This window comes from Aulostomus chinensis, chromosome 21 (assembly GCF_037954235.1).
Source record: "Aulostomus chinensis isolate RoL2024-O1b breed Wild chromosome 21, RoL_Achi_v1.0, whole genome shotgun sequence".
Taxonomy (NCBI): domain Eukaryota; kingdom Metazoa; phylum Chordata; class Actinopteri; order Syngnathiformes; family Aulostomidae; genus Aulostomus; species Aulostomus chinensis.
Window position 1 is genome coordinate 17324144 of NC_141340.1, and position 15857 is coordinate 17340000.

The window sequence follows — 15857 nt, forward strand, 5'->3', positions numbered from 1 at the left end:
ACACCAAGTGTTTGCCTAAGATATCACCCCCCCCCCCCCCCCACACACACACACACACACACTTTTGTGCGGACCTTCCATGGACTTCCATTCAATTGGACACCCTAACCCAAACCTTCATCTCAATCCTAACCCAAAGGGATTGATGCCTCATCCTAAAATTAATTCTTTAAAACTTTGACTCTTACTTTAACCAGCAACTCCAAAAATTATGTAGTGTCGTACTTGGACTGGTCTGTGGTCCTCGTGGTAAGTGTTTCTACCAGAAAAGGCCCCCCCTAAGTAACAAATCTAGGTGCACACACACACACACACACTGAGAGTGTGACAGAAAGACCAAGAAAGGAACTAGAGCTATTTTGTGGTGGTCTCATTGCAGTCTGATTAAGAAAGCTTGGTGACACTTTAAATTTGATGTTTTACTGTCGTACATTAAGCTGCCAATCCGTGGCTGCTGTCAAAAGGGTTCCCATTCTTTCAGTTTCAAACCCCTTTTTTGAAAAGTAATTCAACTGCTAAGAAATTAAAGTCGATTACAATTATGGCCTTTTTAAAACATGAATATCTACTTCTAATCTGATTACATATCATTCCATTCTCATTCATTACGTTGGTTAAAGGAGCAGTGACATGTGCATCTTAAGAATGCGATTATCATGACTCTTGCAACTGCAAAGAAATCCTTGCATAACCCTATAGAGCAGTGGACTCCCAGTTCCAGTTTGGAGGACTTAACTAACTTAGATTCTAACTGTAGGACATCATTCAGTCAGTAATGAAAAACGAAGTGCAGAAAGATTCATGACAAGGATACTTGGCCTTTCCCCCCCCCTTATTTTTAGAATTCTACGACCATTTGAACTAGCCACTGTTTTTAAGAAATGAGAAAAAAACTTTCCACATGATCTCACCTCAGTAACAAAACCTCAACTTTCATAAACACCAGAAATGGTAAGAAATGATGTATAAACAGTTGTTCCTACTCACTGTTATTTTAAGGATACTGTACTTCACTTGAGTACATACTTTAAAACTTTCCCCTATTTTGTGCTTTTGGGGAGAATTATTGATTTTCTTTTTCATTATTGAACATATTCCTACCATCAAGACTGATTTCAATCAAAATGAACAGTTGTTTGCCCTACACTGTCAAGAATCGTAACCAAATGGAATAATACGTTACCATGGTACTACATTAGTGCATGGTGTTTATAGCTTACTTCTCTGGTCCGACGCTTACCAAAAATGTAAACGACCAAATCGTTGTTTCAAGGGACGGTATCTAAGAGCCAGGGCAGTCTCGGAGCATTGTTTATTTTAGAGAGAAAATCAGCCTTAAACCATGTGACGGTAAGGCACACGTGAAAAGTTATTCCAGAAATGTGAATTGTGAGGGAATCAGGGAAAATGGCACTTGAATAAACCTCTGTCATACATGGCAAATGATTAAAGGTTAGCTGTTGGCCCGTGTCTTCTGACATTAGAAAATCACTTTCTCAAGTCTGATTCTTTCAGTATGCTTACTTTTCATATCTAGCCCCTATAAAAGTAACATATGAAGTATCTTACTTGTTAATCTTTTTCTACTGATGAATGATGACACTAATGTACAAAGCTGGCAAAACCCTGTATTCTACATCCAACGCTGCTGTTACCCTGTGCACATACGAGGGGTGATTAATCCGTGCAATTTCCCAATTCAATTCAATTCAGTTACAATTATTGAGGTCTCGATTCGATTACCAACCAATTTTTGATTAACAATTCTTGATTACAGATTATTGATTTTCCATTTTGACAGTAACCTTTAATTTACTCTGACTGTGTGTTCTGTCTACATGTTTAGAGCTCCTTCCATGAAAGCCAAAATGATTCCACTCACTCGCTTTGAGCCCAGATGGAGCTGGGTGGACCGGTTGCTTGCTTATTGCTGGCCGGTTCTTCATCACTCATTTTGCCGCTCACTCGCTGTCTCGCTCTGGCCGCTGCTGCACGTGTGTAACATTCAATTTCTGTTGACCACGGTTTATGATTTTTTTTTCCCCCAACATAAAATAATGCAAAAAAAAATCATTTTTGAAAATTTCTTAATCAACTCATACTCTTCTGTAACATAATCACGATTAATTTATCATCGATTTTTTTTCACCACCCCTAGCATATACTGCTATTTATCTCATATCTTCTAAAAAGTTTGAGCATGTGTAAATTAAATGCCTTATTGCAACTACTTCCCTCTACTTTATGGCTAATTTGATTGCTGTTTCCATGTAGTGAGTGATTTGTCACAACTTAAAAAACACAGTCATTCATCAGAAGTTATGAAGATACAGCGGCTACAGTGTGTAAATGATCCCTGTTCAGTTATGAGAGAGACAGAGAGAGAGATAGAGAAAGGGAGACCCTGACATACATAGCCACATTCTCCGCGCTGATTGAACACTTCCATATGGCCCTAGTGGCAGCCGCCAGGAGTGACTTGTTGTCTGCCTTGTTCAGTAGTGAAACCAGTGGCTGCAAACCTTTGTACTTGCGCACCAGGTCACGGGTTTGCTTGTCCTCTGCACACTGAAAATCAAAACATAAGATCATGTTTAGAAAATAATTCCTCCACATCTGTGTCTAATTATGAGGCAAAAATCGAAGGAAAACATTTTACTCCAAATTACGTTTTTTTGTGGGTTTGTTTTTTTTAACCTCTTGTCATTTTTGGGGGGCATCTGATGACGATGAAGGCAAGCAAAACAGGTACCTTGAAGATTGCACTTGCGCAATGCATTTTTAGCTCATCGTTGTCACTGCTGAGGTTTTTGACCAAATCTTTGATCATGCCCTCAGTCTGAATGACAGTCCTGTAGCTTTCCTGTAACACAATAATTGATGGACCATGTCATGAGGCACTTATTCTAGTGTGTGCTTGTACTATTTATTCAAATGTACATGACATTTGTTTGACAGTCAATGCTAATTCAAATTGCTTTGCATGTATATATAATAAAGCCATATTTCTTAATGTATTACATAAAGTATGTTTAATTTTTATTATATGTATTATTTCAAAGAGCTTATACATTCAGAAAATCCAATTAGAAGGCCAAAACCAAAAATGCATTCATCCATCCCTCAGTACATTTTGACACAGTGGTGCAGGACCTAGAAGTTCGTTTGTAGATTGATCATCATAAAGAGTGAGAAATTGAATTTATTTGTGCTATTTTCAACAATGGAATACCAGGCCCACACGGAGAGGAAAATTCTGAGATTTATAGAATAAAGTTGTGAATATATGAGAATAAAGTCATAATTTATCAGAATAAAGTCGAAATATTACAAGAACAGAGTCACAATTTTATGAGAAACATTTGTAATTTTAGAAGAATTAAGTCATAATTTTAGGCTATTTCAGAAGTCCTGGTCGGACATGCCTGGAACACCTCTTGAGGCGTCCAGGAGGCATACTCATCAGATGCCCGAACCACCTCCACTGACTCCTCTCGACATGGAGGAGCAGCGGCTCTACTCTGAGCACCTCCCGAATGACTGAGCTTCTAACCCTATCTTGAAGGGAGAGCCCAGCCACCCTGCAGAGGAAAGTCAGTTTTGGCCACTTGTATTTGCGATCCTGTTCTTTCAGTCATTACCCAAAGCTCATGACCATAAGTGAGGGTTGGAACATAGATTGACTTGTAAACTTAGCCAAAAGGCTAAGCTCTCACTTTTCAACAACGGACTGGTTTAGCACCCGCTTCACAGCGGATGCCGCCCCAATCTGCCTGCCAATCTCCCGCTCCACCCTACCCTCACTCATGAACAAGATCCCGAGATACTTAAACTGCTCCAACTGAGGCAAGACCTCCCCCCCAACACAGGGTGAGCAGGTCACCCTTTTCCAGGTGAGGACCATGGCCTCAGACTTGGAGGTGCTGATTCTCATCCCTGCTGCTTCACATTCGACTGTGAACTGTCCTAGAAAGGAGGTTGTTGCTTGATGGGTTAACCCTAACCCTCCACCAAAGCTGACCCCCTCCACCATCGGGCTGCACCTAGAAATTCTGTCCATAAAAGTTATGAACAGAACCTGTGACAAAGGGAAGCCTCGGAAGAGTCAAACCCTCCCTCGGAACAAGTCTGACTTACTGCCGGCAAAGCGAACCAGACTCACACTCCACCAGTAGAAAGACTGAACTGAGGGTGAAGAGCTGATCCACGGTTCCATGGCCGTGACGAAAACCACATTGCTCCTCCTCCGTCTGAGGTTTGACTATCGCTCTGACCCTCCTCTCCTGTACCCTGGCATAGACCTTTCCAGGGAGGCTGAGGAGTGTGATCCCCCGATAGTTGGAACACACCCTATAGTCCCCTTTCTTAAAGATGGGGACCACCACACTGGTCTGCAACTCCAAAGGCACCACCCCTGATGTCCATGAAGAGACGTGTCAACCAAGACAGCCCTACAACATCCAGAGCCTTGAGATACCCAGGGTGGATCTCATCCACCCCCAGAGTTTTGCCACTGCTGAGTTGAGTTACTGCCTCGGCGACTTCTGCCCCGGAGCCTGGACGACCCTACCCCAAGCACTCCCCCAACTCTGTTTCCTCCATGGAATACGTGTTGGTGGGATTGAGGAGTTCCTCAAAGTCTTCCACTGTCCAATTATCTCCCCAGTTGACGTCAGCAGCCTCCCGTCCTCACTGTAAACAGCGTGGGCAAGTTGCTGTCTTCCACCCCTGAGGCGATGGACGGTTTGCCAGAACCTTTCCGGAGCCAACCGATAGTTAATCTCCTTGGCCTCACAGACCAGCCACACCCTGAAGGCCTCCTTCTTCAGCCTGATGGCTCCACACACCTCTGGTGTCCACTAGAGGGTTCGGGATTACCGCCGCGACCGGCCCTAGCAGCCTTTCGGCCGCAGCTCACGACAGCCGCCTCGACAATGGCAGAGCGGAACATGGTCCATTCGGACTCATTGTCCCCGGGATGCGGTCAAAGCTCTGCCAGAGGTGCATGTCGCATATTGCAACTCTTTTTTCATAAAAACTATAACTTTATTCTCAAAGTCTCAAAAAATTCTCAGTGTGGACCTAATACTCTGTCATAATTTTCAACTACAAATAAATCAACATTTAGTCGTCTTTTGAGTATTTGGATGGTGTAAAGGTTCTTTTGAGATGTCATCCAGTAAAATAGTGTAGCTCACCTCTGAGGCGCACTCCTGCAGGGTACCGACCACAGGGATAAGCATGCTCTCATTAGGAGACTTTAACAGGCGTCCCAGCAGAGGTATTCCACCTGCCTTACGGATGGCCTCTTTGTTCCTGATGCTTTTGCTGCAGCTCCAGAGTGCTAAAGCCCCACAGCGTGCTACCACTACATTCATATCCTGCTTTTCATTCTGACGGGCTAAATCAGGGGCACAGTCCAGCAGTTTCACCTAATCAGAATCCAGACACACATAGTACATGTGAATAAACAAACATGCATAAAAATGCTAAAGCTCAAAATGTGGGCTAGCACAGGCTATTCAGATTTGCATTCCACTTAGCTAAATTGGGGAAATGAGAAGTTTCATCTAAAAGCAGTACGATTAATATCAAGAATACTTGAAATAAGTCACCAAAATCTTTTTAAAACTTTCCATGGTGCACAGGGTATGTGTATGTGGTACTGTACAAAAAAAGCAGATACATAAGCAGTCTTAAACATGAAGAAAAAGATCACGGTATGATCTGCAGTTTCTTACTTTTTTTGATGTTTTTGCTGCTTATGTACATCGCAGAAAATACTCACCAGTTTCTTGATGCCGCCATATTTTCGTACTGTTCTTCTTGCTCTGTGGAACCTGGCCACATTAGCAATGGTCTCAGCTGCTAAGGCCTTCAAGTCTCTGACTGGTGAGTCAAGGATCTTCACAATGCTTTGCAAGCCTTCCATGTCAACAATGGCTCGACGGATTTGCACATTGAGACTTATGTTTCTCAGGATTTTTAGAGATCCAATCTAATCACACACAATACATTCTGAATCAGAACAACAATTTAACAAGAATAGGTTTGTTTTATGTTCGTCAGCGATTTTCATGTGTCTGCGCCAAGATGAGGCCTCCATGGCCTACATCCATTTTGTAAATTGGAGGCTTAATGAGTCACCCACATTTAAAAACTAACAAGACTGATTCTTCACACTAGAAAATAATTGCTAACTTGTGTCTTTAGAGGTATGGATTAATTCTCTTTTTTAAATAAGCAATGGAGTACATTACAAGGTGAGAGACATGACACAAGTAACACACAACGCAATGGACAACAAATAAAACAACAACAAAGAGGAAAAGTGCAGGAAGTAATCACCTTTTAACATATTTTATGTTGAGGGCGCTGAGGGGCTCTCGTGTGTGTGTGTGTGTGTGTGTGTGTGTGTGTGTGTGTGTGTGTGTGTGTGTGTGTGTGTGTGTGTGTGTGTGTGTGTGTGTGCGTGTTTGTGTAGGTACTGGGGAAATGGGAGATGACTTAAGTGGGAATGAAATGAGTAGGAGATGAAAAAAATATAGTGGGGGTGTAAGGTTAACTAAATAGAAAAGAAAAATAGTAATTAAGGACTAGATAAACATGAATAAATATCTCAACACCTCCTTTCTCCCTTCCTTCAGTCTCCCAACCCCTTCTCCCTTCCTCTACATAAGTTGTGCAATCAGTGAGGTTTTAACCTCCTTAGTTGCCCCAAGGCTCTGGACAGGGAGCTGGCTTATGGGGGGTAACCTTCTATTGATTCCTCAACCATCCCAAGTAACCCCCAGGCCCGATAACAGGGGGTCTGCTCATGTGGGGGGGGGGGGGGTCTGTTCATGAAGTCGGTATTCAGTTCAATTTGATCATTTATTGATTTATTTTATTCCCCTCTCCCTCACTTCTATTGGCTTAATCCTTCCATCCAAGGGTGGATGAGATAAAGAGAAGAAGGGATGCAGGGTTGCATAGGAATTTGTTCAGGACAGCCAGACAAAAAAAACAGTGGAGAAGATTGACTTGGAAAAAAACATTAAAATAATAATAACAATAACAAGAATGCTACCTAAGGTCAACCATGATAATACTTAGGGGAAAAAAAACAACCAATAAATAGATTGATTATAATTATAGTAATAATAATTATAATAATGACAGTAGTAGTTGTGGTTTGTTAGAACTGTGAGGGTTGATGTGTACTGTGTACTAAGGATTGTAGTGAATAAAACACAGGCTGGAACCCACAGTTGGTTCTGTTCATGGTTCCACACCATCAAGGTCCGACTTTGGCACAGCTACTCACTTTGCATTTGACTTCATCAGTATCCAGCAAATTAATGAGGACTTCAAGGCCACCTACATCCCGGATGGCCAGTTGGCATGTCTCCTGCATCAAATTAAAGTCCATCATGGCGCACAGAGTGAGCACAGTGGCAGTCTGGTCACCTCCCTGAAATAATGATAATGCCAATTATCAATGAATAAAAGTCTGAGACAAAAAAAGGAAAGGATTGGAGGACAATGGAACATGAACCACACATCCAAATAAAGTGTAGGATGCAGACCTCCCTCCATTTCCCCATCCTATCTCTAAACCCAGTCTAATTGCTGTTTGTGTAATAACAATAAAATTGTATCTATGTACTTGTGTACCTGAACACAATATTGATTACACAATATATAAATTTCAGTTAAAATCTTTTTTTTTTTTAATCTTAAAATTGCAATGCAGAACCCCCAAAACAATGCCAGTGGAAATCAAATATAATTGGAAACCTGCATATGGCTGTAAACTGGCCCTCACACCCCGGCCTACGTTGTTGGAGTAATTTGACCACCACCTGTTGCTCGCTGTTGAGTGAGACAGCAGCCTTTCCAGTCACTCCTCGACACCACCTTGTTTTTAATCTTGTTCTTCATCTATTCTCTTTCATACTTTCTCTAGTCCTATGTTTCTGCTTGTCTAGCGCAAGTTAATGTAGGGTAGATTATGGATGTAAAAGTATGTGTGTAATTGTAGGTTGCCACTCCTTACATCAGTGCCCTGATACACCACCTAGAAAGCAGGTCCCAGAATCTGAATATTATTGGGGCCTTCAGCGTTTTGGGACCACAAGCAGCTGCACTAGGTGATGATCAGAACACCTCCCACCTTCAGGCCCTGGCAAAAAGGTTTGAAAAAAAAAAAAGTCTTGAAATTTATTCAATTTAACCTTCAGACACACGGTGTTTAATTTAAATAATTAAGATTATCATCTCTTTAAAAAAGAAAAATGATTTCCCTAGGACAGGGTTCCCCAATAGGCGGACGCAGACTGGCCCACACCAACTTATGAGCAAAAAGGATTTTTTTTTGGGGGGGGGGGGTGTAAATCTGGCAACTTTCAAAGCAGACTATAATAACCAAATATTTATTTTGAGTAAATGGTTGGTTCTCAACTTTTGTTTCCAGGGTGCAATTTGTCTTTGTGTGACCCTCTCAAACAGTATTCCTGAATCCCAGGGCACAACTAATAATAATGTCATAATGCACTGTAAGTGTAGATTCAACGTTGATATCTGTACTGTCACTGGAGTGGGGGTGCGGTGGCGCCCCCCTCCCTGCCGCCGCGTGCCCCACGGGTGCTGTGGCCCTCGGCTTGGTGCCCAGGTCAGAATTTGGTCCTTGGTGAAATCTAATTGGGGAACCCTGCCCTAGGATAAGAACCAAGCCAAAATAATGACCCTGCTAGCCAGTGAGTGGCTTCAACGGGGACAGATCTACCCGTTACTCAGCTGTTAGGCAGCGTCAACTGTGAGACTTCTCCATAATGAACAGTGTAAAGACAGAGGGCATGGCAGTATGACTGAAGCTGCCGAGATGTGTGCCAAACCTTTAGCTCATTGCACTTACATGATAAACTGCACGAATTCTGATCATAACAGGTAATGCATAGTTCTGGTCTTATTATGTAGCAGTTCCAAAAGAACAGCCGTTCTCCATTAACAACACCCAAAAAGCATGGACTGTTCATGCAGAATGAAATGCAAACCTACAACTGTTAATACTGTATTCTACATTTAGTGTTCAAACACAAGATGTCTTTTTCATAGTCTCCTCACACTGCATAAATCTAAACAGAAATTCACAAATCACTCTGGCTGCTGATGGACGTTGGCAGCATTGTTGAACTTATAATGCCAGGCAGGGATGGTGCTTTGGGATAGTAAAAATACTGTCTATGCAGGCAGCAATGGAGTTCTTATACGACTATATTTGGTCTATATTAAACAGTTAAACAAATCAGGCAAAGCTCGTGTCCATCCATCGTCAACAGCCTACCTGAAGTACAACTCTACAGTTTAGTTACTACTACTCCACCTCACTACACCTTTGACTACTCCACCTCACTACACCTTTGAATCTGAAACAAGACAGAGCAAGAGAGGTGGAGGGGTGTGTAGCATATTCAGAGAAAATATAGTTATACAAAAATTGTCGTTTGGAGTTTTTTCATCATTTGAGTATTTGTCATTCAAATTGGAGTTAAAACAAGCCACCATAGTTTATATCACTATTTATAGGCCACCACAGAACTGTTTTATTGATGATTTTATTGAATTACTTTCAGCTGTGTGCACCGAATTTGACTGTTTGGTTATTACAGGTGATTTAAATGTGCATGTGGATGTAGCCAGTGACAGACATGCTGAAGAACTCAGTGCTGTCCTTGAAATGTTTGGTCTAACTCAGTATGTGAACGAACCCACTCACAACAGAGGGCACACACTGGACGTGCTCATTACAAAAGGGGTTATTGTTTCAGGTGTTAATGTCATGGATATTGCATTATCAGATCATTTTTGTGTTTTCTTTAATCTGTCTGTTATACCCAAGCCAGCACATGGGTTGTCAATGGTTCGGAGAAGACTCATAAATGACAAAACAAGGACACAGTTTATGGAAATGGTTGCTTTTGAAAACACCTCTGGTTCTAATGTTAATGATCTGTTAAACTCGTATACATCAAGTGTTTTGAATGTCTTGGACACCAATGCTCCTGTTAAGGTTAGAATAGTTAAAGACCGACAAAAAGCACCATGGAGAAATTAAGACTCTGTCAGGGCACAAAAAAGAGGGTGCCGGAGAGCCGAACGGAAATGGCGCAAATCAAAGCTACAGGTCGACTATGACATTTATAAACAAAAATTATCCATGTTTAACCAGACTTCACGAAGAGCTAGGGAGAGTTATTTCTCTGAAGTGATTACAAACTCTAATGGTAATTCTCGAGTTCTGTTTGCTACTGTAAACAGATTAACAAACCCTTCGATTCCACTACCCTTAGAATTCATTTCTATATCAAAATGCAATGAATTTGCAAAATTCTTTAGTGATAAAGTTCAAGATATTAAAAAAGCTATCATTTCTAACACACAAATGATAGCCCAGCATCCACCTGAACACCTAGAGCTGGCACATTTCACTCCTGTCAGTGACAAAACAGTCGAAGAGATTATTTCAGGTCTGAGTTCATCTACATGCTGCCTTGATGAGTTACCCACTAGATTTCTAAAGACTGTGCTGAGCAGCCTGTTACCAAAAGTTACTCATTTAGTTAACATTTCACTAGAGACTGGAACATTTCCAAGGGCCCTGAAAACTGCGGTCATTAAGCCTCTTTTAAAGAAGAGCAGTCTTGATGCCATGGTTCTGAACAACTACCGGCCCATATCAAACCTGCCATTCCTAGGAAAAGTCCTCGAAAAAGTTGTTTATCAACAACTCACTGACTTTCTCCTGTCCAACAATGCTTTTGATTCTTTCCAGTCTGGCTTTAGGCCCCACCACAGCACTGAGACAGCTCTGATCAAGGTGATAAATGACATCCGCCTAAACACAGACAAAGGCAAAGTCTCAGTCTTAGTCCTGCTTGACTTGAGTGCTGCCTTTGACACAGTTGACCATGAGATCCTTTTACAGAGGCTAGAGAATTGGCTAGGAATCTCTGGTTTTGCTCTAAACTGGTTCAAGTCCTATCTTGAGGAGAGAACATACTTTGTTGAAATTGGAAATTGCACCTCAGACAAAATGGCCATGACCTGTGGTGTCCCCCAAGGTTCAATCTTGGGGCCCCTCTTGTTCAACCTATACATGCTTCCACTAGGCCAACTAATAAGCAGCCATAATGTGTCCTACCATAACTATGCAGACGACACTCAGATCTATGTGTCTCTGACAGCAGGTGAACATGGACCTGTGGATTCACTCTTCCACTGCATCCAACATATAAGCATGTGGATGCAAAACAACTTTCTCCAGCTAAACTCAGAAAAAACGGAATTAATCGTTTTTGGGCCAGAGAAGCAAAGAGAAAGTGTGATCAGTCACCTTGAATCCCTTTCTCTAAAACCAAAACAACAGGTTAGAAATCTGGGGGTAATATTGGACTCAGATCTGAACTTTAACAGCCACATAAAGTCAGTAATATCAGCAGCCTTTTACCATCTAAAAAACATTGCCAAAATCAAAGGTATAGTGTCTAAAGCAGACTTGGAGAGACTAATCCATGCATTTGTCTCCAGTAGGTTAGACTACTGTAACGGCCTGCTCACTGGTATCTCTAAACAAGCTGTTAAACAGCTACAATACATTCAGAACGCTACAGCTCGAGTCCTGACTAGAACCAGAAAATACGACCATATTAGTCCAGTGCTCAGATCTCTGCACTGGCTTCCTGTTGCTCAGAGAATAGACTTTAAGACAGCTCTGCTTGTATACAAGTATCTTCATGGTCAAGCACTAAAGTACATCTCTGACATGTTAGACCCATATGAGCCCTCCAGGTCTCTGACAACCTCAGGTAGAGGTCTCCTTCAGGGGCCCAGAGTCAGGACTAAACATGGTGAAGCTACTTTCCAGTTTTCTGCAGCTAAAATCTGGAACAGTCTTCCAGAAAATGTGAGACAGGCATCAACTGTGACAATGTTTAAGAACAGGCTGAAAACTACTCTGTTCAGTCGTGCATACGAATGCTGAAAGTATTGTATCTGCACTCTTGTCCTTTTCTTCTCCTTTTCTTTAAATTCATGATTCTATTTATGTTTTATGATTTTATCTGCCTTTTTGTGATTTTCAGATTTTTCTGCAACTGTAAAGCACTTTGAGTTGCCATGTGTATGAATTGTGCTCTACAAATAAACTTGCCTTGCCTTGCCTAGTTTCCAATTCACCAAGTTTGGAGCGGCAGAGCTTGAGACTGTCCGAGATACATTATTCCCACCAAAGATATGAATGTCCTACTACCAGCTTTCCATATAATTAGAAAACAGCCTGTAACTGCACAGATGGCTAAGAGAGTAATCTATTTCATACACATGTTGGAGGGGTTGGTTCAGGAGTGTTAGCCTATATCCCAGTTTTAAGTGGTATTTGATCACATCTCCCTCACAAACGAGTGCTCTGACGCAGCACGTGTTCCCCATATCATGATGCTGACCTACAGAAAATGTAAACCATTAAAACAGTGGAGCGACTGCTTCCTTTTTCTCTCTCATTCTTATTCTTTCAGGATTCAGAGGCCGAGGTTTTGAACCTCATAAGAACAACCCTCAAAGATCTACTTACCGGATCGTTCAGAGAACAGAAAACAAATCCTATTCTTTCATTTTTGTTCATTTTGTTCTTGATGTACTACACAACATTTTTTATAACACTGACAATATCTGACAATATCTATGGATTGACTCACTCAGAGCATGATAGCAGCAGAGGCTTAAGGTGGAACAAATTAAAGGAGGCCCTATTATGCTCATTTCAGGGGCTTTTAATACGGCGTTGGACCCCAGTGGGGCAGCATTGAAAGATTCAATCAATTAAAAAAACTCCATAATTTTTGCATATCACAGTCTATGTAGTCCTCTATTCTGACTCTTTCCTGCTTCCCTCTGAAATGCTCGGATTCAGCACAATGCACAAGAATTGAACCACCGTCGTAGTATAAAAAAAACAGTTAACCCTGAAGTTACCTCGCTAAATTACAATTCTGCTTCGTAGTAACTTACAGGCCTAGGGATGATGAAACAATCGTGGAAGGTTATGAAGATATCACGTTCCGCTGCTCTGTTACTGTTTTTAAGTCACTGAGCCTGACACAAAACTTCAGCAAAGTCTCTAACACTACACTGTGTGTTCTCGCTGCTTGTATTTATACTTGGAGCAATTCTTTCTGCCTTAATTCATCTTCTTTGGGAAGTCCATGCAAAGATAAAAAAGTGTTTGCACCCGAAAAAACACTTTCTGTTAGCCATTTTCGACGACAACACCGTAGCTCTAATGGTCAACCGATCGATCGGCCGGCCGATTAAATCGGCCGATTTTTGCTATTTTTTAGTAAATCGGCATCGGCCGATTATTTAATTTGGTCGCGCCGATTTTCAGTCGGGCACATCTGCGGGCAGCTATTTACGACCCGGCGCAGTGCTGTTCATTCAGAACCAGAGGGCCAACAGGTAAGGCTTCAATTCTTATATTCCAATGTCCTAAAGTCATATATTTGCTCTCATTATAAGTTGTAATCTGTTGCTTCATTTAGCGAAAGTAAAAACAAATAGCATTTTCTGCTCAAAATGAAACGTTGCTAGCTCATAGCTGTCAAGTCTCCCGTTTTGGCCGGGAAACTACCGTATTTCACCCCTCTTTCCCGCCCTCCTCCCGTATTAGTATTTTCCCATAAATCTCCCGTATTATTAAAAATAAAAACATTCTAGTGCCTCTCCAAACTGAATTCCGTCACTAGCCTCGCGAGAATTACCACCAGCAATAGCCAGGGTGGAGTATCTAGTCCGCGGTCCGTGTAATGAACAGAAACATTGCCTCGGTCGCCGCCCGCCCCCTCATTATAATGAATAAAGCCCCCCCCAAACAACGCGCATTATAAGAAGTAGCGGGCCGTGCGCCGCGCGTCCCCCCCCCGGTCGGCATCGGAAATTGTCCCTTATTTTTTCGACCAAAACTTGACTTTAACGCGTTAATTTGTTTAATTAGAAAGAAAGCATGAAAACGCTTTACTTTAGTTTTTATTTTGTGTCGTATTTCCGAGTAATGTCACTGTGTAACAGCGAGGCAGCGAGGGTCTCTCTCTCTCTCTCTCACTCACTCACTCACTCACACTCACACACACAAGTGTTGTGCGTCCTCTTATTAGTATGATATTTTAGCATGCCAATTAAGGACAATACGATAGCATATCGGCCCTAAAAATCGGCCCAAAAAAATTGGCAGCTCATATCGGCCATCGGCTGACTCTGACTTCAAAATATCGGTATCGACATCGGCTTTAGAAAAACCCATATCGGTCGACCTCTACGTAGCTCTGTAGTCCGACCGTATTCTTTCATGGCAGAGCAGGTTGGGCGGCAACACCACTGGGCACTGATACCAGAGCCAGGTGAGTTGCTGTTTATGGACCTTCCCCTAAAGTTGTGATGTCACGATATGAGACTTTTGAAAAAACTCTCCAAATCCGAGCGTTTTGAGCAGTGCAGAGCTGCCTGAAACTGCCCCTGGGGATTACTTCAACACATGCCTACCTCATGATAGGACACTTCCACATCCTCCAGAACAAATAGCCAACATTTTAAATGTACTTATCAAGTCTGAAAAGCTGGAAAGGCATAATAGGTCCCCTTTAAACAAATTTTGAACCTCTGGGCAAGAAGATTAACAAGTAGTTCAATATCTGAACTGTCTTCATGTATTATTATGAAGCATAGGTACCGTGACCTGCTAGCTTGGTAGCTGTCCCATCAAAAACAATACAAAAATGATTATATCTTGAATCTTCATGTAAACAGCCTTCATTTCGTCAAGCAAATTTAACTGCCTTGTGCAAAATCAATATGCAGTGGATTGCAGCTGCTATGACAATTCCTCCCCAGGGTACATGAATATGTTTACCAAGTTTAATTGAAACCTTTTGAAACCGACCCCTGCTGGAGTCCCCCGAAATGCCCCTGGACTCTGCATTTTGCTGGATGTGATGGGGTGTCTTGCAGAGGGATGAAAGACGGGACACTGAAGTTCCAATTGTGGATGAGGCCAGTGGGCTTAATTGTCACAAAAAAATATAAAAATTTACGCTGCGCACCTGCCGCTGGGCCCTTATTCAGTCTTCCTTCCAAAAACAACAGCGAAAGAGACACATTTTTCACCAAAAAAATAAAACTAAAAATGGCACCCGCACGGCGCACAAAACAAACTTGCGGTTTTGTCATACCAGGGACAAACAGGAATACCCAAGGGAACACATGGCGCAAGGGCGACACCCAACAACACTACCTTACACTTTCTTATATTTCCTTAGATATTTTCAAACAAACAACAAATACCAGTCTCATGGTGGTACTAGAAGAGAAGTCACATGATCACTGACTGATTTGGAATAATACATCTAATATTTTATTAACTTTAATATTATTATTATTATTATAATATTTAATATTTTTTAACTGGTAGACAGACAGCCTGTGTCACGTCACCAAAACTAGGTAGAACTGCATTTACAGCGAATTGCAATGCAATTTCTTTTCTTTTTATAAAATATATGTATATATATATATATTATATTTGTAAGTCACTTCAAGATTTAGCGAAAGGTGAGTGTAACAAATACAACAACAAATTCCTGAAATTGCACTGAATATCCATTTCTGTAATTGCAATATTAATACATAACATTAAAAGTATTTCCAAGAGTTATCACTCTGGTGTACGTACTGTGCTATCAAAGTAGATTTTGAATTAGTGCTTCAATGGAAATTATGTGATGATTCAAGACAGGTACTGGATATAAAACATGTGCAAATGGCTCCAC

The 15857-nt window shown here is 41.5% G+C and overlaps 1 protein-coding gene across 2 annotated transcripts in view; it reads right to left on the minus strand.

The window, feature by feature from the left end:
- Positions 1-15857, minus strand: part of odad2 (outer dynein arm docking complex subunit 2) — a 50917-nt gene that overhangs the window by 16444 nt on the left and 18616 nt on the right. For both annotated transcript variants that reach the window (XM_086191981.1, XM_086191982.1), the window contains 5 exons: positions 7307-7453; positions 5789-5998; positions 5199-5432; positions 2753-2863; positions 2414-2568 (listed from right to left, as the gene is read on the minus strand). In XM_086191981.1, the coding sequence (XP_086048107.1) occupies positions 2414-2568; positions 2753-2863; positions 5199-5432; positions 5789-5998; positions 7307-7453 (857 nt within the window). The remainder of the gene's footprint in view (positions 1-2413; positions 2569-2752; positions 2864-5198; positions 5433-5788; positions 5999-7306; positions 7454-15857) is intronic.